The sequence below is a fragment of the Lissotriton helveticus genome, chromosome 3_2 (assembly GCF_964261635.1).
Source record: "Lissotriton helveticus chromosome 3_2, aLisHel1.1, whole genome shotgun sequence".
In the NCBI taxonomy this organism is placed as follows: domain Eukaryota; kingdom Metazoa; phylum Chordata; class Amphibia; order Caudata; family Salamandridae; genus Lissotriton; species Lissotriton helveticus.
The window spans coordinates 77,426,970-77,449,375 of NC_136062.1; the positions used below are offsets into that span (position 1 = coordinate 77,426,970).

General features: G+C 46.5%; 1 protein-coding gene across 6 annotated transcripts in view; it reads right to left on the reverse strand.

The window, feature by feature from the left end:
* Nucleotides 1-3,789: 3,789 nt before the first annotated feature.
* Nucleotides 3,790-22,406, reverse strand: part of AP4E1 (adaptor related protein complex 4 subunit epsilon 1) — a 491,916-nt gene continuing 473,299 nt past the window's right edge. For 3 of the 6 annotated variants that reach the window (XM_078684823.1, XM_078684828.1, XM_078684825.1), the window contains 3 exons: nucleotides 11,907-12,097; nucleotides 4,956-5,113; nucleotides 3,790-4,800 (listed from right to left, as the gene is read on the reverse strand). In XM_078684823.1, coding sequence (XP_078540949.1) covers nucleotides 4,640-4,800; nucleotides 4,956-5,113; nucleotides 11,907-12,097 — 510 coding nt within the window. In that variant the 3' untranslated portion in view covers nucleotides 3,790-4,639. The remainder of the gene's footprint in view (nucleotides 4,801-4,955; nucleotides 5,114-11,906; nucleotides 12,098-22,406) is intronic. The other 3 variants (XM_078684822.1, XM_078684826.1, XM_078684824.1) reach the window with 1 other exon arrangement.

The window sequence follows — 22,406 nt, forward strand, 5'->3', positions numbered from 1 at the left end:
TCCCTTGTCCATGGAAAGTGTTCCTCGAGTAGCTGTACTATAAACTTTTTTACGTCAGTCCCCTCTTTCCCTCTGGGATATTCAGTATTCTCAAATTGTTTTTTCTATCCTGGTTTTCTAAAGATTCCAGTTTTTCATTGGTACTTCTACCACTTTCTTTGAGAACCCTTATATCTTTTTCATTTCTTTCCACTTTTTTTGAGAGACCATCCAGTACTGACTCTACAACTGTGACCCGATCACTTAGAGCAATCATCTTATTGTCTAGTGCTTCACATTCTTGCCGGATTTTGCTCTGATTTGTTTCCGACATGGCAAATTTTGCCCTCATTTCCTCTAACATTTTTTCCAGAATCAATTCTGTTGAGGTTAGTTCCGGGACTTGGGTTTGAGATTGCTCTCTTCCTGACCGGTCTTCTTTATGCAGTCGACTCGATTGATCTACTGGTGGGTAAGGGTGTATGGTGTCTGGGCCTTCCAACCCGTCAGTTGTTAGGTCTGCCTGTACTTGTATTGTGGTAGTCGTCAACTTTTCTTGCGTAGGATCCCCACTTCTCTCTTCTATTATAGAAGGGGAGGGTATATGGTCTTGTAGAGCCGACATACTTGGTACTGGGTTCGTATTTGAGGACCCAGCCATAAGTGAGCAGGATATAGGGAGCGAGGTAGGAGCGATTCTTTCTGATAGATTAACCTCTTGGACCCCTTTGATGGAATGTGCTTGGCTCTGGTCCTGGACCTGGACTCTGAAGAAGGATCTAAGAGAAGGAGTGACTCGAAGAGGCGGGTCTAGAGAACTTCCAATCTTCCCTGTCTCTTTAGGGGTTTTCCTCTTAGTGTAGAAGTTATTGGGGTCTGACTTAGGAATTTTCTTAGACTTTCTTTTGGTGCTAAGGGGGCCAACAGCTTGTTTAGATACAGTTGGAGTCGTATATTTGAGGAATTGCCTGTTTCTCAAGCAGTAACTTGATATGCCTTTCTCCTTGATTGCACTAACTTTTGACACCTCTGAGTACCTCCTCCACAGGCACCGGTACTGCCGCCCCTCTACCCTCCTCTGTTATACCACTGCTAGCCTCCGTGTTCACTTCTGTACAGTCCACCTCAACCTCCACTCTTAGTTTGTGTATTTGCTCTAGATCTGAGTTGTCTGAGTTATCTGTGTTTCCCCCCCCATTCAGAGCCTTACCACCCCCAAGTCTCCTTGCACTTCTAGAGTTGTCAAGATTGTTCATCCAATGCTGTTTCTGTGACTGTTGCGCACTGGGGGTTTCCTCCGCCTGCCTTACGTCCTGAGTAGGTGAATTTTGAGTATTTGTGCCTCTCCCACCCTTTCTCCCACCCTGTACAAGCACTGAGTTAGATGTTTTCCTCCCTTGGTCCCCTAAGGATTCCTTATTTCTAACTTTCAACACAGCGTTTTCAATGGCAACCTCTTCTAAGCTGCTTGCCACCCCCTTGATTTCAAACCATTGTATAGGGTCACTCGCCTGTAGTCCGGATCTCTCCCTTTGGCTGCAGTTTTATCTGTCCTCTTGTAGTGTCCTCGGCGTCAAACAGGCGCCTGACGCCTCCCCCGCCGACCTCGCTCCCTTTAAATAGAAAGGAGACTCTGCCTGCAGCCCTGCGTACGGCAGCGTCACCAGTCCCCACCTCCCCCGGCGATCTGCGCACCGATCCAATAGTGCTGCAGGGGGCAAGCTCGCCTGTGTGGGTGCTGGCATGCGAACAACTCCTCCTCCTCCTCTCTCCAGGCTAATCTTTGACAAGCAGCGTGGCGTGGTGCAACTCTGGAGGAAGAAAACTCTTGAGGGTTAGTACTTTTTTTTTTTTTTTTACTTCTGTCGAGACAGAATTGCCAAGAGCTTTACCGAGTGTTCCTCATTTTGCCTGGGCTGTGGACTCTTATCGACGTTTTTAGGAGATTACGGTTAACTGAAGCCTTACTGGTAAATATTCAGCAGGGAGAGAGTAATTTGGCAGCACTTCTCCGCGTTTTTTCCGTTTTACTGGGTAGTCATTCCGGAGCTCCCGACCTAGCGTTCTAGCCGGCCGCCATCTTCCCCCTACTCCACTGTCTCTCCCATAGGATAACTTTGGGTTACCTTATTACACTTAAAAAGTTATACCTCAAGTTTGGGAGCAGATAGGAAAATGATTTTTACACTTGAATGGATTGTATTTAACGTCATCTTTAATAGTAAAGACTGATTATAAGTCACAATTCAGAAAATGCCACTTTTAGAAAGCTGCATCTTTCTTGTCTATCAGTATTCTAGATCACATGACTGATGAATAGCATAGCTATTGGTCTTTGTGTATTTCTCCCAGAAACTGAGACAAAGGGGGACTAAATGGATGGGCCATTCTGCAAGGCTAGGTGGCGAGGAGCTGTTCCCTGCCTCACTTACATTTCAAAGTGCTGCCTCCATCGCACACACCAAGGAACCTAACACTATTCTCTTGATACCAGTAGACCTCTTGGAGCCCTGATAGGGACAAGGAGGAACGTTCCAGAACCAGATGTGGGGGTAGGATAGAGAGCCCCCCCCATCAATTCAAAGGCTGACGCCAAGTAGAACTATTGGACCTCATGTGGCCACTTCTGAACCTGTGGAAGACTCATAAGGAAGACTGCTCAGTTGCACTGCTGCTGGAAGGACTACCCTCCTGCCCTGCTGCTACAAGAATTGTCCTTTTGACCTTCTGCCACAGGAAGAAAGGAAGGCTGAGGCTGTTCCTTGAACTCAGATCCCCCAGGGTTGCTCCTAGGATTAACTGGTTGGTCTTATGTGTGAGCTACAAGGACATACTCTCCAGAGACCTGTCCTACACCTGCCCAGATACAAATGAACATGCCTGTGCCCTGCAGCCCTCTGATGGGGGGAGCCCTGATCCCCAATAGGTGCCCCCTTCCCAAGGTCCTAGACCTTTGGTTGACATCAGAGTGTACTCCTTCTTGTCCAGCTGAACGTTCCCTCAGAACTGACACAGTGTGATGAAACTCAATGCAGTATCACGCATCGCAGCACTTCAAAGATCCTGATTGGTAGTCTCATCAGAACGGATGCAACGTGACACTATTCAAAGGAGGACCTTGTATCGCAGCAACCTGCAGCTCCTGATCAGCGGCTTCATTGGAACAGATAAAGTGCAAAGCAGGATCGCTCATCTCAGCTCAAGTTCGACTTTGTACACTATCCGGGGGGCGCAAACCTGGTCATATTACCAGCCCGTACTCCATCAGGGCTTGCCTGCACTTTTGACTTTGTCCTGGTCCGGTGCGACAAGATAATCCCAGTTGGTACAGTGCTTTTTGGCGCTATTTTGAGTTAAGGCTTTGAAATTGAATATATCCTGTTCTACTAATTGGATTTTTGTTGTTTTGGTATCAATTTATTTATTAGAATTGACTACTATTTTTCCAGATTAGTGTGGGATTTTTCTAGTGTTGTGTTTTGACTTATTACTGTTTGTGTGCTGCATAAATACTTTACACTTTGCCTCTAAGTTAAGCCTTACTGATTTGCGCCAAGCTACCAGAGGACCAAGCATAGGTTAATTTGGTGACTTTTGGTTCAGCCTGACAAGGATTGTGGTTGTTGCGTGAGTGGAGTTTTCACTCCCCTCAATCAATAACCCTATTTCTTACGTACAGTATAAGTCAAATGCAGCCTCCTGCATTTCTTGTTCGAGCAATGGCAAAAACAAATAGCTAAATAAAATAGCTTCTTTGCAGAATATTAACTTTTCATGTGAAAAAGACACTCAACTAGCAAAGTCAAGAACTTTCTTCTTAAAATATGTATTTATTATACATTTGTACATACCTTTTAAGTGCTTTTATAAAATTACAGGAAGAAAATAGAAAAATATTGTTATATAATTTTACAATAAACTTATAAACGTACTCTTGATTGCAGCAGCCCATTCTTATATAGTAATACTTCCATTGGTCATGTTCTGGGATTTCATCATGCTGCTCAATTAAGCGGACGTCTCTTAAAACACAGTGTATACAACTAATATGTTCTCAGGCATTTGAAAGGCATCCTTTCATTTGAAAGGGAATTGTCCCTGAGCAACATTTTATTCCTCTCCATACTCACCTACATACTCACTAATCTGGATGAGCCTATTGCGGTCTTTCATCAAAACATTTATCGTTGCCTCAAAGTCCAATAATAAAAAAGTGGCATTCAGTGCAATGAGCCCCATGATTTCTAGACATCCCAGGCAGCTTGTAATTCACCATGTTATATTTGGACACAACAGAAAGCCAAGTCCATTATTATATTGTCACCTAGTTTGCATAGTGATTCATCTGGAGGTCTTTGTGACAACCAAAAACCAAATATATGTTGCAGAGTACATGCATATTGAATAACATCCTATATTTGTTCTGATGGTAGCACTTTCACTCATTATTGATCTTCATACAACTTTAGAAGAGGTTTGCACTCTGCAAGGTCTACTTCATGCTACGAGTACCTCCCTCATAAAATATAAGACATGAAAACGAACAAACTGCAAACAAATAAAGGTAAAAGACATTCTATGGTGAATACTCCACGGGTGAGGGCTGTTTGAGTATGTAAACTTTGTCTTGCAATTGTTTGTAAAAGAGGTACTATTATCATTAGTAGTTTTCCAGCTCCTTTTGACAATAGTAAAGTAAACAGTCTGGAAGCATAGAAGACGGTGATCTAAACCACAGCACCAACATTCCCGCTTGGATCCTGCAGTGAAGCAAGCAGGGGGTTGATGGAAGTAGCTGGCATGCAACCAACCCTTCATCACCTGCATAAAAAATAGAGAACAGTTGATGAAATAACTTCCCAGTATAAGTTAAACAGAATTTGAAAATTATCATTTTAAATCACGAGAAGCTCTAAGACATTTAATTAAAGTTGGGTAGACTGTGTACAAAGCATGATGCTAACTGTGTGACTTACCTATTACCTCAACAATATGAAACCTCAGTTTTTCATGAAAGGTGTTGAGAGCAACAACCAAGGATTCCTGAGTGCCTGGCAGCTTTATGTTCTGCTTCACATCATTGGAAAATGAAAGCCAGAGCGTACCAAATTCTTCAGTAGTTAGTTTCAAAGGCCTGAAATTGCATAACCAAAAACAAAAAAAACACTTAATCAGACTTGTACTCTTGCATCATTCTCCAATTATCTATCACATTTCTTCCCATTGACTGACCCAGCAATAACTCAAATTCCTTACACCCACGCTGAACATTCCCTCCTAAAAATTACCTTTCTACCAACTAACTACATTTTCACTTATTCAGCGGACTATTAAAACTACTTCTTTGATTTGCCTGCCATGAATGTCAAGAGATATCATAAAATATGCACCTACGTCTACATTTGTAGTCTATCATAACAGAGCTTGATGTTTCACCATGCATATCATCAGCAGTTTAAAAACATATAAAGAAAATCAATCAATCAATCAATCACGACATTTGTATAGCGCGCTACTCACCCGGGCGGGTCTCAAGGCGCTGGGGGAGGGGTGGGTCACTGCTCGAACAGCCAGGTCTTGATCTGCTTCCTGAAGGAGAGATGGTCTTGGGTTCGCCGAAGGTGGGTGGGGAGGGAGTTCCAAGTCTTGGCTGCCAGGTAGGAGAAGGATCTTCCTCCGGCAGTGGCTTTGCGGATGCGTGGTACGGTGGCGAGTGCGTGGCTGGTCGATCGTAGCTGGCGGGTGGGCGTGTAGAAGGTCATGCGGTCGTTGAGGTACTTGGGGCCCAGGTTGTGGAGAGCCTTGTGTGCGTGGGTGAGGAGTCTGAACGTGATTCTCTTGCTTACGGGGAGCCAGTGCAGGTCTCTCAGGTGTCCGGTGATGTGGCTGTGTCGGGGGATGTCGAGGATGAGTCGTGCAGAGGCGTTCTGGATGCGTTGGAGTCTTTTTCGGAGTTTGGCGGTGGCTCCGGCGTAGAGGGTGTTCCCGTAGTCTAGTCGGCTGGTGACGAGTGCTTGGGGGACGGTCTTCCTGGTTTCCGTGGGGATCCATCTGAAGATATTGCGAAGCATGCGCAGGGTGTTGAAGCACGAGGATGAGACGGCGTTGACTTGTCTGGTCATTGACAGGGAGGAGTCCAGGATGAAGCCCAGGTTTCGTGCGTGGTCCGTTGGTTTGGGAGCGGTGCGCAGGGCCGGGGGCCACCAGGTGTCGTCCCAGGCGGAGGGTGATGATCCCAGGATGAGGACTTCCGTCTTGTCTGAGTTCAGTTTACGGCGGCTGCTTCTCATCCAGTCGGGGACGTCTTTCATCCCTTCGTGTAGGTTGGCTCTGGTGGTGGTGGGGTCGTTGGTGAGGGAGAGGATGAGCTGGGTGTCGTCGGCGTAGGAGATAATGTTGAGGTTGTGCTGGCGTGTGATGGCAGCGAGGGGGCTCATGTAGACGTTGAAGAGGGTTGGGCTGAGTGAGGACCCTTGTGGTACGCCGCAGATGACTTCGGTGGCCTCGGAACTGAACGGGGGGAGGCGGACTCTCTGGGTTCTTCCGGTGAGGAACGAGATGATCCACTCCAGCGCTTTCTCTCGGATTCCGACGTTGATGAGGCGCTTCACTAGTGTGCGGTGGCAGACGGTGTCGAATGCCGCGGAGAGGTCCAGGAGGATGAGGGCCGCTGTTTCCCTGTTGTCGATCAGGGTTCTGATGTCGTCGGTGGCGGCGATGAGGGCGGTCTCGGTGCTGTGGTTGGCCCGAAACCCGGACTGCGAGGGGTCGAGGGATCCGTTCATCTCGAGGAAGGCGGCAAGCTGTTTGTTGACGGTCTTCTCAATGACTTTGGCCGGAAAAGGAAGGAGTGAGATGGGACGGTAGTTCTTGAGGTCAGTGGGGTCCGCCGTTGGTTTCTTCAGGAGGGCGGTCAGCTCGGCGTGCTTCCCGCTCTCCGGGAAGGTGGCGGTGTGGAAGGAGGAGTTGATGGTGTCTCTGAGATGGGGTGCGATGGTGGCGTCGGCTTTGTTGAAGACGTGGTGTGGGCACGGGTCGGTTGGTGATCCGGAGTGGATGGTGTTCATCGTGCGGGTGGTGTCTTCGGTGCTGATCGGGGTCCAGTTGCAGAGGGTGGTGGTGGCGGGCTCTGGTTCGGTGGTAGAGTGCGTGGTCTGTGCGTCGAAGCTGTTGTGTATGTCGGCGATCTTGCGGTGGAAGAATGAGGCGAGTGAGTTGCAGAGGTCTTGCGAGGGAGTGATGTCGTTGTTTCCGGCGCCGGGGTTGGAGAACTCTTTGACGATGTTGAAGAGTTTCTTGCTGTCGTGGGTGTTGTTGTCCAGTCGTTGTTTGAGTGCCTTCTTCTTGGTGGCGCGGATCAGCTGATGGTGTTTGCGGATGGCGTGCTTGAGGACGGTCCTGTTGTCTGTGGTGTGGTTGAGCCGCCAGGTTTTCTCGAGGGTGCGGCAGTTCTTCTTAGATTCTTTGAGTTCGTCGGTGAACCAGGGGGTTTTCTTGCTGCCGGGTCTGCTGGGAGGGTTCTTTAGTGGTGCGAGGTCATCGGCGCAGGCGGTCAGCCACTTGGTGAAGTTGTTGGCTGCTTCCTTGGGGTCCGTTGTGCTGGTTGGAGTGTTCTGGCTGAGGGAGGCGGTGAGCTGCTCGGAGGTGATCTTGCTCCAGCTTCGGCGGGGGACCTGTTGCGGGTGGTGGTGGGTCGTAGTTCTTCTGAAGCTGAAGTGGACGCAGCTGTGGTCTGTCCAGTGGAGTCCGGTGGCGTGGCTGAAGGAGATCTGCTTGCTGTATGAGAAGACGGGGTCAAGCGTGTGGCCGGCTTGGTGGGTGGGGGTGTTCACCAGTTGCTTGAGGCTGAGTTTGGCGAGGTTGTCCAGCAGGGCGGTGGTGTTTCTGTCGTTGTTGTTCTCCAGGTGAAAGTTGAGGTACCCTAGGAGGATGTAGTCGGCGGAGGGAAGGGCGTGCGGGCTGATGAAGTCTGCGATGTCTTCGCTGAATTGTGTGTGTGGTCCCGGTGGTCTGTAGATGAGGGTGCCTCTGAGGGTGGTCTAGGGGTCGGCGTGTATCTGGAAGTGCAGGTGTTCGGCGGCGGTGAAGGTTTCGTCGGAGTTAGTCGAGATGCGGATGGTGTTCTTGTGTACGATGGCGACGCCTCCTCCCGTCTGGTTGACGCGGTCCCTTCGGGTGATCTTGTAGCCGTCAGGGATGGCTATGGCGATGTCGGGCGCTGAGGAGGCGTTCATCCAGGTCCAGAAACTACCCTAAAGAGATGTATCACCTTATTTGTATTAGCTGTAGGATAATGAATACACATCAGTTGTGATTGGCCCAATGCCAGCATCATGAAAGGAGGCCATTGTTGTACCCGGGTTTAAAAAGGGGAACAGAGATGACCCCGCTTGTTACAGGCCAATTTCCCTCATCGATGTCACTGTTAAGGTGTTGGGGAGGGTAGTTCTTGCTTGACTTGAGGCCTGGGTGAGTGTCAAAGGTATTATCTCAAAAACCCAATATGGCTTCCACAAGGGGTTGGGCACCACCGAGCAGTGCCATAAATTTGTCCCGGATTATGGGCAAGTACATGAAGGCAAGGAGGGGTTCCATCCACCTTGCCTTCATGGACCTGTCCAGTTCTTTTGATACTGTTAACAGGAAGAAATTGTGGGCGCTAATGGGAGAAACAGGCATAGAGGAAGCATTCACTTTGCTTCTGATAAGACTCCATGCAAATACCATACAACCTCCCCCCCACCCTATACGTCTGTTCTGGATGCATCTGTTGCTCAGACAATAAAACTCAACACAAACTAAAACTATAAAGCTTGATGCAGGAGCAGAGTGGTGGACCTGTCCACGTAACAGGATGTTCATCCCTCTGGAGCAGACTCAGTTACAATGCTGGATTCCTGTTCAGATCTTTGGGCTTCGTGGAAGGTCGGTATCGACTTACCCCGCTGCTGGAGATGTAAGGAGGTTTCCAGTAGCTAATTCACTGCCATTATTCATACTCCACTGGAGATTTGACTTTCCTCTGGGTTACGGTGATCAGTTTGTTCTTTTGGACGTGCCGGCAGGCAAGGTGGAGACTACCATACGGGCACTGAGTCCCCTACAGGAACGGGTGCGTCGTCTGCAGGACCCAGTGTCTTTAGTCATTGTCAGTATCATCAGGGGGGGAGGTGGGGAAGAGGCTGCCCTTGGGTGGAGTGGATGTTCCTCGGTCACCCAGGTCCATGCTGCCTCCGGGGTTTCGAAGAAGTGGGTCTTGTTTTGGAAAACCACTCTGATTGGGGCCGGAAATAGAAGTTGATATTGGAGTTTGAGGGCCTGCTTGACTGCAGAATATGATCTCCTTTATGCCTGTAACTCTTTGATGTAGTCCGGGAGGTTCATCACCTTGTTTCTTTGCTAGGACAGGGTGGAATGGATGCTGGCTTCTTGCAGGATGGCATCCCTGTCTTTGAAGTTGAAGATTTTGGTAATGATTGGTTGGTGTGGGGCTCCAGGTGGTGGCCTGGGCGTAAGGGCACGGTGAACATGTTCCACAACAAAGCACGATGGAAGAGCGGCCAATGGCACCCATGATTTAGTCCAATCCTCTACGAAGGTGGCTACCTGTGTTGATTGTGCCCCTATGGGGATGCTCAACAAGCAGAGGTTCTTGCAGCGTGAGCGGTTTTCAGTGTCCTCTGCACGCTTGTGGAGGTCGCTCTTGTGTGGTAAGCAGCTGCGTGACCGGCTTCTTCGGGCATGTTACGTCGTCTTCCACTGTGCATATCCATGATTCAGCTTCAGTTATGCGGGCAGTGGCATTGCTGAGGTCTTGCCATATGAGGGCCAGGTCTACGCGTACCTCCCCTATTTTTGTTTTACTGAGTCTTGTGAGGACTTTATTGCCTGTAGAATCATGACAAGGTCTCCGTCTGAGAGAGGGGCTTCAGCCAGAGCGATGTCCTTGACTCTCATCCCATTTGTAGTGTACTGATCCCTGCGGGTTTGTGACGGGGGTATCTTCATTCTTTTGTCTTTTCCTATCTTGGGATTGCCTCGGAAGGAGCAGTACAGGATTAGTGTATGCAGTTGTTTGCTGTTTCTCCTTTCTTAACTCTTTAATCCACCTCTATATTTATGAATTGCCCTAAGGAAGCACAAAAGCTCATTACAAGGCTTATCATATCATGGCTACTTCAACTGCATCTCAGAATCTGCGACAGAAATGACCAGCTCCAATGCAGCCAGCGTTTTATACTGCCAATTGTCAACTTTTATTTTTTGTAGGAAACAAATACCATTTGAATCAATCATCACCCTCTATGATTGACACTTCCATTATTTCTCATCCTGTATTACCAAACTGAGCAATCCTAGTGCCTTTAGATTGGCAGTTGCAATGAAAAAACAAACATATAAGAAAATGACATAGTAACACAAAATCCAACCAAGAAGAGATGAATTAATTTAAACTTAACATTAGTTTTCTCAACAAGATAGCTGCAACACTGCAATCAAGTGGTTCTTTCATTTGGCTCTTAATTTTTGTTTGACATAAAACAACAAGTTAATTTACCCAATGGAAGCATTTGTGTCTCCTCATCTTTTTCAACTATCTCAACATTCAACTAACTCTTTCATCATCCCCATTGATTCTGTCCGAGCTATGTATAGCTCTTTAGACACTTTTTCCAACTAGCAACCTACCATCTATTCTAAAAACGACCTGTTTCAAACACTATTCTCTACCATACATTGATGACACTCGTCCCAATAATTACTTAAATTGGTGTAAAAAAAATGCAGGGGAAGAGTCACCATCATTTGGCATGATTTCACAGCATTCAAGGTTCATTTTAATACCTCCTACTTATGTAAATTTCCTTCACCAGCACCTTACGTTATGATCCCATGACGGTAACCACCACTCCATCCACACGAACTACTTGACCTCATCTGCACATATTGCTGATATCCATATCCTCAAAGAAAGTATTTGTTCCTTGCAATCTATATGCTTAAACAACTATTCAGAGTACGGATAACCTTGAATTCAGTCAGGTCTCAAAACAACTTACACAATGACACATCTTGTTTACATTTTTCTAACAGATCCCAGACCTTATGAATTTTCACTATGAACAGTAATCCTCGACTCACCGTTACAGCATCCATTTCTCCATCGTCACTTACCTCAGTTAGAAATAAATGTGTCACTCCGATGGCTTGATGCCTATAGCAACCAGAACTAGTACTGTTGGAACTGTGTGATGATTGTGCATGCCATTCAAAGCCAAATCTTTCTTCTCTCAACATAAATTTCAACCATTCTTTATCATCAGTATTATCAATGTGCTTTACCAATCCTCTCCCCCGCCCCTAAAAAGTCAAACTCAAGCAAAAGATAAAAATAGTTTAACAAGATGACTGCGCACTAACATGCAGGGGTGCAGCTGCCAAGAGACGACAGGGAAAATCCCAACTTCAGTTGACTACCTACTCTGCAAGGTACATGCCAGATGCTAGAAAGACACTTGTACCAAGGCCAAGAAACCTTTATCCAAGCATATATCAAAGAAGTAGAGAACTGCTTCAAAAATAGTTTCAATCCTATAAAAAAAACTGGCAACACCTAAGCCTCGTTTCTCAGCCTCCTTAACCCACCAAAGATCTCTTCTTTTATTTCATGAAATTTTCACCAACAAATTCTTCACGCTTAGTAATTACATTAATCCATCTTCCACCACCTGCTCACAACTCTGAAACCACCAACCCCTAAATCCCCACCACCACTGGAATAATTACCAATTGTGCGAACGGTTTGGTTTGCACAGGAGTCATCACTCAATAACACAAACATGCTTAGATCCTCCCGTTCTTCAAAATTCGAATTCTCAGAAGGCATTTTAAAACAAACTGTAATTTAAAATATTTCAATAACGTACCTTATAAAATCCAAGAGAAGCAAAGTCAAGGAAAACTCAAACTGAGTATGGATCTCTGGCTCCATATGGCATTCAATGTGACCAATGATCACTCCTTGTGTAGAAGGCTGTGTCATCTCAATACAACCTTGGTACATATCAACCGCTTGTGATTTGATCATCGGGAAATGACAGCTGAGATTGTCCACAACCTAATAATTACATTAAAAACAGATTAAAGATTTGGAATAACTGTGTGCTGTTTACTACATGTCCCTGCATAGTCGTTTATCATTCAGAAAAAAAGATTAGTTGCCAATACTAATGATAATCTGGATACATCTGATTGCATATTAATTGCTTTTCAAATAAGTTCAACTGCCATGCCAAGAGAGAAAATGTTGTCATGCAGTTGTAATGCCAGGGTAGGGTGAGTCTAAGGTGTTGCACAGACATCCCATAGCTCGATTTTGAAGTGAACGACCCCTGAACTATGTAAATGTAAATTGATACTTGTATAGCGCACGACTCACCCCAAAGGGTCTCAAGGCGCTTGTACGATTACCGCTGTGGAACCCATCCTGGCTTTCCCTGTGAGGTGTCCACTCCTGGGCACCCCTAAGGTGGAGGCCAGGCATCCTTAGCGTTGTGGGGGCCGTTGTGGAGATTAAGCAAGCTATTGCCCAGAGTTGCAGAGTGGGACTCCATGATTGGAATAGGCACCGAGGCAAGAATTATCAGGTCCGTGGAATTTTTTAGCTCAAGACCCGCCGAGGCGGGGAATTGAACCCATGTCCCGGTCTAGACCTCTGCATCAGGGTCTGCCGCTCTAACCATTAAGCCACACTTCTCCACCAACTATGCACAGCACTACAAACATTCTGAGGTACCTGAAGGGAGGTGTATGGGTGAAACAGACTCAGCAGATGAAACCAAATGCCTGTCAAAATTAATATTACCGATATCTGACTTTTTTCAACAGAAATTAGTTCCTCTGCAGATTCTTAACTTGTGGAAGATGTAGCAAGCAATACTATGTACATTTGCAATAAAAATACATTTAGAAGGCATAACTCGGATAATGTACATAAAAGGAAGGCCCTTCACTTAAATAGGATAAACATTAAACATTGATTCCGCTCAAGAATCATGTTAAATCAATATTTTTCAGAAAGTATGCAGAGAAGACCATGTGGCCACACCTGAAAGAGGTCTAGAATCGGAATGTCTGTCAAGAATGTGATCAAAGTGAGCATTCCTTCGTTGAAATAAGCAATAATCAATTAGCAGAGCACTGTTTCCTACCTGAAAGCAGGCAGTCATAAATGCTACTGTTCATCATGTTAGTGTCTGCTTAAACACCATCACTGCATTGAAGAATCTGCCATCTTTACTACATTCACTAGTCCTACATTTACCCTGCCCATTGGAAGATAAGATTCATGGCCTTTAGATTTGGGTAGTGGCCTTTCCTGAAACATCTAGCCAGCTGGCGCCGTCCAAGGGAGAACACAACCTGCAGGGGCTGAGTCAGCTGTGAAGAATAATTTGAACACGTTGTATGCGCCTTTTCCCAGTTCTACTGAAGAACGCAGGGCTAGACTACGAAGAAAGTGGAACAAACTGGGAGCACGGACCTGTCGGCAGGCAATAATTGCCGCCTTAACCCCCGACAACAAAGCTCTGAACATCTTGTTGACTAGGTTTATCACCACTGTATCCAACATGTTTAGTCGGTTGGGGGTCCATAGTGTTGGTCCTTGTATATCCACTGATCTAATGGTTACAGTGATCAGCCGCATCTAACTACAATTAAACCAAACCAGTTCCTTGAACGCTGCAAACACGAGGGTGCCAGCCCTGAGGCCCACCTTGCTGCAATTAAAGGCTATTTTACTTTGCACCCGCATTTTAAAAGACCTCAGCTCAGCTGGTAATAAGGAACAAAAACACTACCGCTCTGGCACAAGCGAACCAGATGGGACATATCCAAGGTATTGGAACTGTACTTAATTCTTGTGTTGTTTCCAACAAAGTTCATTTAGCAGATGTTTTCAGCTAGCTAATTTATTTGTTGATCCTGACCCGCCACATTATTTTCTGCAAAAATAGCTGACTCAATGCACCTGCACTTTATTGAATCCTTGTGCTGGTTTAATTGAGGAATAACCTGCTGCTTTTCCTGATTAACTCACCAGTGTGGTAACCTCGGCCTGCTGTCTCAATGCATTTGCACTTTTTCTAACTTTTGTGCTGCTTTAGATGTGGAATAACTATCTGATATCCCTGTGTAGCTGACCAATATGGTAACCTTAGCAAGCTTCCTTATTACAGCCGAATATACTGTTTTACTATCCTTGGACTCGACTTCTGCTTAAATCGTATGAATCCAACTTTGTGCTGCTTTAAATGAGGAATAACTAGCAGATACCCTCATGTAGCCGATCAATGTGGTAAACGAAATATGTCTTTTATTAGCCGATTATGTTGTTTTAATATGTATGAACTTGACTCCTGCTTAACTCGCATGAATTCAACCCTGTTTTACTAATTGTACTTGCTGTTTTACATTGTAAAGGTTTTAAATAACCGTAAACAATAAAGTATTATTATTATTACCAAGTTTAGGGACACTTCTGCAGTACTTTCTCCTTATTAGTTTAGTTTGATGCAGGAGGCGGAAATCTAAGCAAACGGTCATGCCCCTCACAATATACTTGTATGCAGAGCTGACGCTTTGTTCAACCAATGCACTGATTACTGAATCTGCGATCAACTGTCCCTGATACTCGGATAACAAAACAGAGTGAACAATTCTCTCCTCATAAGATGCTTTCATTGGTCCACATCCTTAGGTCCTAAATCAGTTTATGCCAAATAGTCAACAATTCTATATCTTACCTTAATGCAGGATTCTTAGTGATCTCAGCACCCACAGTAATTCTATTATTCTTAGCACTTCCTACAGCACCAGGATTTCATCACTCCCAACAATTTCTGTACAGCTACCAATTGCAAATGCACTCTAAGATAAAAAAAAATGCTTTACCTAGAACTACAGTTCTACGGCTCAAAAGAGAGTTTAGAATATGTGTTCAGACTGCATGAAAACACACATTTGATGGTACCAATCATTAAAAACAGGGGCAGTCTGCCCAGAGTATTCTAAGAAGAGCCACAAAAAGTTCAGAAGTTGAAGGTGATTGTTAGACCTGACATCATTGGCGTGAGTCTCCCTTCCATTTTTGACAGATTGCCTCCTCTGTTTCGATATGTTTTTACTGGATTTATGCTTTGGGCACTGTGCCACTGCTAATCAGTGCCACAGTGCAAGTGTTCCCTATGTTAAATTGATGTACTGATTGGTTATTCCACAATTGGGTTATTTGATTTACTGTCAGACCCTAGTACAGTGCACCATGTGGGCCCAAGGCTTGTAGATCACATACTGCTGGTGGGTATGCAGCACTGGTTGTGGCACCCACAGAAGCAGCTTGTAAAGTATGTCTCAGGCCTGCCATTGCAAGGCCTGTGTGCATTCTAGCACTGCCATGTCGACTTGGCCAAGTGCACCCTCTTGACAGTCCCTAAACCTTCCTTTTGCTTCATATTAGACACCCCTATGGTAGGCCCAAGGGCAGGGTGCAATGTAAGTATAAGGTAGGACATGCTCTGATGTATGTAGCATGTTCTAATAGTGCATTACAGCCATTTTCGTTTTTCACTATTGAAGGCTACCTGTTCTCATAGGCCAGAATGGGCAGTTAAGATTGTTACATTCTTAGAATCCTAATTGACTCGGGGAACATGGTAGAAATACGAATTTAGTATGCCTGAACTCAGAATAATAAAATACATCTTTTAAAAAAGTTTATTTTAATATCCTGTGTTTGCAAATACCACTTTTAGAAAGCAGTATTATTATCAAATGCTTGACTAACCATTTGAGCCCGCCTCTGCTGAGTTGTGTATTCCTTGTTTGGGTTTGTGTGTGACAGGGCTGGGGAAATTCCAGGAGACAGTCTGGGACAGCCCAGTGGTGAATAGGGAGATTTACATCCAGATGGGAGGGAGGAGTGCACCTGGGACCTGAATAGGGCTGGGCCTTCCCTCTACAATGCTGGCTCCACCCCCTGTGGCTTGTCTGATGTCTCTGCCCTCCACAGTGAAAGGAGAAGAGGAATCCTGTCAACAGAGTGCTCCAGAGCTGTATCTTCCCTCCCCTGTGCTGGCTCCACCTCCTGTGGGGCGGCTGATGTCTCTGCCCTGCACAGTGAAAGGAAGAAGAGAGTCATGTCAACAAAGTGCTCAGGAACTGGTTTGAACTAGGCAGAGGCCTCTCTGCCTTCAGGGAATAAAGGATTTTGGGGTATAAATATTGGGACCCAGTCCCACTGACTTAAGATCCCTTCTGGAACAAGAAACCTTTCTGCCAAGGAGAAGAACCAAGGAAGCTGCAGGAGTTTGGACTGCCAGTGTGCTGTTTGCTGGGTTGGCCTGTAGTGGTTGCTTCATTGCCAAGGGAAAGGAGACGGAACTTTGTAAGTACTTTCATCTACAGAATATTCTCCAAGGGCTTGAACTGTGCTTGCCTCCTGCTGAAGTCTCAGGGACAAAAGACTTCACCTCCAGCTCCCTCCTGAATTTCCTTGCTTGGAATTCTGCCTCCAGTCACTTGCGTGCCGCTGGAAGCACGACGCATCGAGAAGCGTGTCGCCGCCACAGCTGGAATCATCGCAGCGCCGGAAAAGTGAGCCTTCGTCGCATCTCCCTGGAAGCGTGTGTTCATTGAAGCTGTCTGCTGTCACATCACCGGAGAAGCGGGACGCCATTGTGAGAGTCGCCATCGCATCACCGGAGAAGCGTGTCGCAGGGCCTGTCGCGGCTCCAAAGTACAGAGTCGTCGCAAGGCTGCCAGGGCGTCATTGCATCGTCATCGCATCGCTGCATCAAGGGCGCCATCTTCTCGCATCGCAACTGGATCTTCGCATCGCATCAAGGTGCCACCTTGCGTACCGCAACGGGCCGGCAAGCCGAGAATCTACGCATCACCTCCGCCGGTAAGGTTCACGACAAGTCCCCTACTCTGCGCAAGCATTGAGGCAGGACCAACCGTTCCCCCGGATCACGGAACCGACGCATCTCCCTTTTTGCAAGCCTTTTATTCACTTTGCGTTACGCATCCAGGTACTTTGTTGAGAACTTTGTCGCATTTAACAGCAACTTGATTTAGGAGACTTTAATCATCTTTTAAGTAATCTTATGTGTAGTGTTGTGGATTTTTGTCGTTTGTGGTCTTATGTTTAAGTCTGTATAAAGAATACTTATTTTTATAAAACCTGTGTTGTGTCCATCTGTAGTTTTATCACTGTATTACTGTATATATTCACAAATGCTTAACACACTGCCTCTGAGATAAGCCTGTCTGCTCGTGCCAAGCTACCAAGGGGGTGAGCAGGGGTTATTAAGGAGTGTAATCCCCTTATCCTGACTTAGAAGTAAGGGTCCCTATTTGGACAAAGGTGAATACCATTGCCAACTAGAGACCCCCAGATCTAACAGTGATCAAAAGGTTTGTATGCTGCTCTCTCACTTCTGAATCAGGCAATACACATGCAACCCGCCAGAGTTCAAATGTCCTCTAGGAATACAGGGGTGGGTACCTTCAATTTCACCCCAATATCATTTTCCCAAGGTGTGTCAGTGAGACAGTACTGTGTGCAAGCAGGCACTGCCGAAAGCGTAGTTTGGCCTTGGCTCAAGGCGAGACAACTGTAGGAGAGTAGGATCTGCTTACTATGGTTACCCGCACTTTTTGCTGGTGTTTCACTGTTTTTTTTACTTTAGTCTGGCTGAGGCACTGCTGACCAGGACCCCAGCCTAGCTGCTTCCTCTCTAAAATGATTGGTTACTGGGTTACCCTTGTGAGTCCCTAGTATATGGTACCCTAGGTACTAAGGGCATAGGTACCCCAGAGGCCTACCAGGGGCTGAAGCATGTATTATGCCACCCCTGGGAAGCCTTCCAAAATGGCACCACAGGTCTGCTACTGCAGGCTGGGTAAAGTGGTGCATGCACCCCTTACTAAGATATAGGTTACCTATATCTACCTTTACTCACTGAAGGCGGAGTGCTTGGTTTTGTGTGAGAGGGTGCCCATGCATGAGCAGGACCCCTCTGCAACTTTCGGATTGTATTCTCTGTAGCTGTTCTGTGATGCAGCCAGACCATCTACTCTTAAGTGCATTATAACCTCGCAGTAAATGCTAACTTTGGAATGGCTGCATGGAAACATGTCGTGTGTTGGTGTCAAACACTTTGGAATCCTACCCTCCCTCCCCCCCCTCTTCCCCACCAGTCCTGGCGGCGGGGGTAGAATTCTGCCCATCTATAGGGAGAGACATGTACACACTGACCTAACCGGTAATAGTTTAAAAGAGCCCCAGCATCACAAAATGGATGCTGCAGCCACAGACATGAGTCGGACCTCCTGCTGCTGGACGAAACTCCGGCAGGGGAGGCCTGGGCAATTGGTTTCCTGTCACAGGGAGGTGTAACCACCTCCCAGACAGGCTTTAGAGTATTGGGGCTGGGTGGGTGTATTCATAGAATGCTTTTCAGACAGTGCTGGGGGCACATTTGGTGTCCCTGTGCATACCCCAGTTCAAACCGGTTGCAGGGGTACTCAGTCCCTGCTCTGGCACGAAACTGGACAAAGGGAATGGGTGTAACCACCCCTCTTCCCAGACTCTCCCATAGGTGGGTCCACAGAGTATGTCCAACCCCATTTCTTAGTATAAATATGGGACCTCAGTTCTTAGGACTTCAGATACACCTGGACGACACTGTGCAACAGATATCCTGGAACTTCGTCATTCTATATCGACTAGAAGAATCTCCCTTGGGTCAAGGAGTCCCCTGTTCAAACAGGCACCAATGAAGCATCTTGCCGGTCTGCATTTCCAAGGCTCCCGCCGGACCCTGAAGTATTTGCGACTCAGGACACGGACTTCCAGACTTCTCAGAGGCCGACATGAGATCCCAGCAAAGCTGAGACCCGCGGCCCTCACGAGTGACGTGGGACCGGAACTCCTGGAAACGTGCACATTTGCTAGTGCATCCACTTCCCGAGCTTTCCCAAAGTTGTGTATTGGGCTACTTGTAGTCCAAGCCCGAGCACCATCTGCACCGAAGATTGTGGGCCTACACTCCACGAGTGTCTCGTGAGCCCACTTCTAGCATTTCTGCTCGAGGACCCTTAGCGATCCCTGGTCCGTCGACTGGTGGGTACCCACGAAGGTAACTCTTCTTTTCCTTGGGCTTCCCTGGTTGCTCCAGATGTGCCCTGACTCCCCTCCAAATGGTGAGTCCCTCAGACCTTGCTGGTCTGCACCGTAGCTAATCTCTGCTTTTTGCGTGGGTTGGTGTTGCCAAGGCTCGAGGGTCCAATCCGGAAACCGACACTACAGCACTCAACATTATTCGTGGGGCAGTTTGAATCCAGCTCCTGGTCGTCCTCGACGCCTCCTGGTCCTCGTGGCTGAAGAGTCAAGATTCACCTTCTTCACCTGAAATCACCCGACCTCGTTGCCATCTTCTCATTGCCTTCCTGGTCACTGACAAGTGACCCAGATTCTGTCACCTCTGCTTTTAGGTTCTTCACATCTCCGATCCACCCTTGGATCCACCCGGACACTTCGCACTTGGTCACCTGCAGCATTTTTCAGCAGCTCGCCAGTGAAATCGGCGACGAAACCGGGCACGAAAAGACACCTATGGACCCGGCTTTCTTGGGTGAGGTAACTTGAGTACTCCAGTGCTCCCGTGGGTGTTGACTCTAGAACCTCCTAGTTCTAAAGGGGTTTGCTCCAAAACCTCTTCTAAGTGTCCTTAAGCTGTAATTTTCCAACCGCTACTTTCCCCATAGACGTTAATGGTGATTCGCGGCTGTGTTTAGACACTGCACGCGTCCCCTGTGGGTCCCCTGTGTCACTACCTTGGGTGGTTCCGGGTGGCCCCAGCGCTTCCAAAGGCTCTAGGCCTTGTATCTATGTCAGTCGTGGTTCTTGTACCACTTTCTTAATTTATGGCTTGGTACGCCCCAAGGGCTCAAAGTATATTGTGCTAATTTACTGTGTGCTAAATAAGTTTACTGAATGTACTTCTGCCTCTAGTCTCATAAAGAGACTAGAGGGATGTGTTTAGAATAAATACATATATTTTATATATATACCTGGTGTGGTTCTCCTTTCATTTGGTCATTTATGATATTATAGACTGGTAAAACAAGCTGCTTTACATTCCTTCAAGACTTAGCCTGAAGGCTGCTCTCCACAGCTATACTAGGATAGCTTTCTATATAGGTTGTCTTTAAACCTACCATCAATAAGGGTCGTTTGGACTGGTGTAAGGTGCCCACTAGAATAGTGGACAGCATATGCCAGGCCAACTTCTCACAACAACATCTTCAGCTCATAGGAGCCCATCTCTCCTCCTTCTAAGCCAATATATTGGAGGGCCAAGAAATGATGTGAAGAGGTGGGATCTGGGAAGGTCATAACACGAAGCAGCCACTGCACTCTGCATAGGCAGTGCTCTCAATGCCGCCTGCTTTATGACTCCAGCAGACTCTGGCCTCTCCTCCACTGTCCATTATTAGGCATTGTCGGGGCTCAGGAGGCAGAGAAGAATGCAGCCATCAGCCCTCCGGCAAAAGATTGTAAAACAAGGGGGGAAAGATACACAGAGCACGCTACCACCATCTGAGAGGTAGATGAAGAAGGGGAGTTGTGGGTGTTTCCATGTGTGTGCGTATAAAGAATGTGGAGGTTGGATGATGGGCAGTTCACTGGTGATACTGGTATGTTATGGCTCTGGTATATTATGGTAATGTAGCTATCAATGGCATAATCATGACCTCTACCTGATATATGGGAAGCATTACGGTGGACATTTAAATACAAGGGATTTTTAAACTTTTGGTCTGCCCCTGCCATAATAGTTGCCATACTTGCGCACAAGCTGCTCCAAAGGCAAGCAAGTATGCACCCAAACGCCACCCACTGCGGGCCAGGCTTAATTAATTATAATTGTATTTATATAGCACTTACTAACCCTGACGAGGCATCAAATCGTTTTTTGAGGAGTAGCACGCTACTTCGGAACCCAAAAAGGATTAGGGGTGAATTAGTATAGGGAAGTATGAGTTTGTTTGAGGGATGGACATATGAGTCTGTGAGTTGGATTGAAAAGGATGATAGAGGGATGGATAGCTGTGCTAACAAGTTTTAACCTGCGGCATGGATCTTTGACTTACAACTCGGCAAACCCACTTTAACATATCTATATAGAACAAACCATAGGGACTGTCATAATCTCAAATTTAGGATAAAGAGCCTCTCGCATTCAATACCTCTTCATAGATAGAATCTAACAAAACACCAATGAAATCGAAATAAATTGGCATTAAGGCCATGTTGTGCAATGTCAGTTCATTAAAAACAGAGCAGTTACCTACACTGACGCAGCATTCAGTGGCGGCTGGCATCTACCAAGATGGGGTTGGAGGGGGAGGGGATGGGTGGATGAGTGCAAACAAAAATTAAACACATACCTCACATGTCCTCTGCTTCGGTCTTCTTCTGACTGCAGTGGGGCACCAGCAAAATCCCTTGCCCAAGTCTGGCTCTGCTCACATGCAGCATGTGAGCAGCGCCCTGGTTGGTGGGAGCGCCTTCTCTCGACGCTCCGCAGCGCACTGGAGGCCTGCACTTGCTCTCTACCCATCTGTTTTTAGACAGCTGGGCTGACAGGTTTAAACGGCACATGTCTGGATGGCCGTCGCAAGACAGTCAGCCAAAAAGACATGTGCACTTTAAACAGTGCACAGGTAGCCCTCTACCTAACACTCCTCTCTGATGTCACTCAGCAGGCCCCACCCTGTTCTGACACTCGGTTTAGGTTAGTATGATGAGAAATAAAATGTTAATAAATTACTATTTTATTTTTCATTTCTGTGGTTAGGGGGCATATAAGTGGGGTGACGCTCGCCCCTGGCAACATTATCTTGATCTTCTTTGTCTGCGGAGTCCTGGTTGACAGAACATTCGCTCAGATTATTTCCCAACTGATTCCTGAAATGTTACGATCTGACACATGTACATATTGAATCGTAGTGGGATGAGTTGCAGTTATTATTAGTGAAAAACTAAATCTGGTGTAAAATCCCTTCCACTAAACTCTGCTGATGAGGCCAAGGACCGCACACGTTAGTTGCTTCTATTGAAGGACACACCCGACTCGTGCATTAGTAAAAGTGATATTATTGATGCCATGCTTTTCTTTGCCTTACAATACACCTAACTTGCCATTCTAGGATGTGAATTCATGGCTTGAAGTTTTTAAAGAAAGACGGTTGATTTTCTAGTTAACCTTTTGATTTTCAAACTTGTTCATCTAAAGCAAAGCCCACACATACTGGAACTAAGTGTACGTAGAGCAAACAATAAATCATCATTCTCT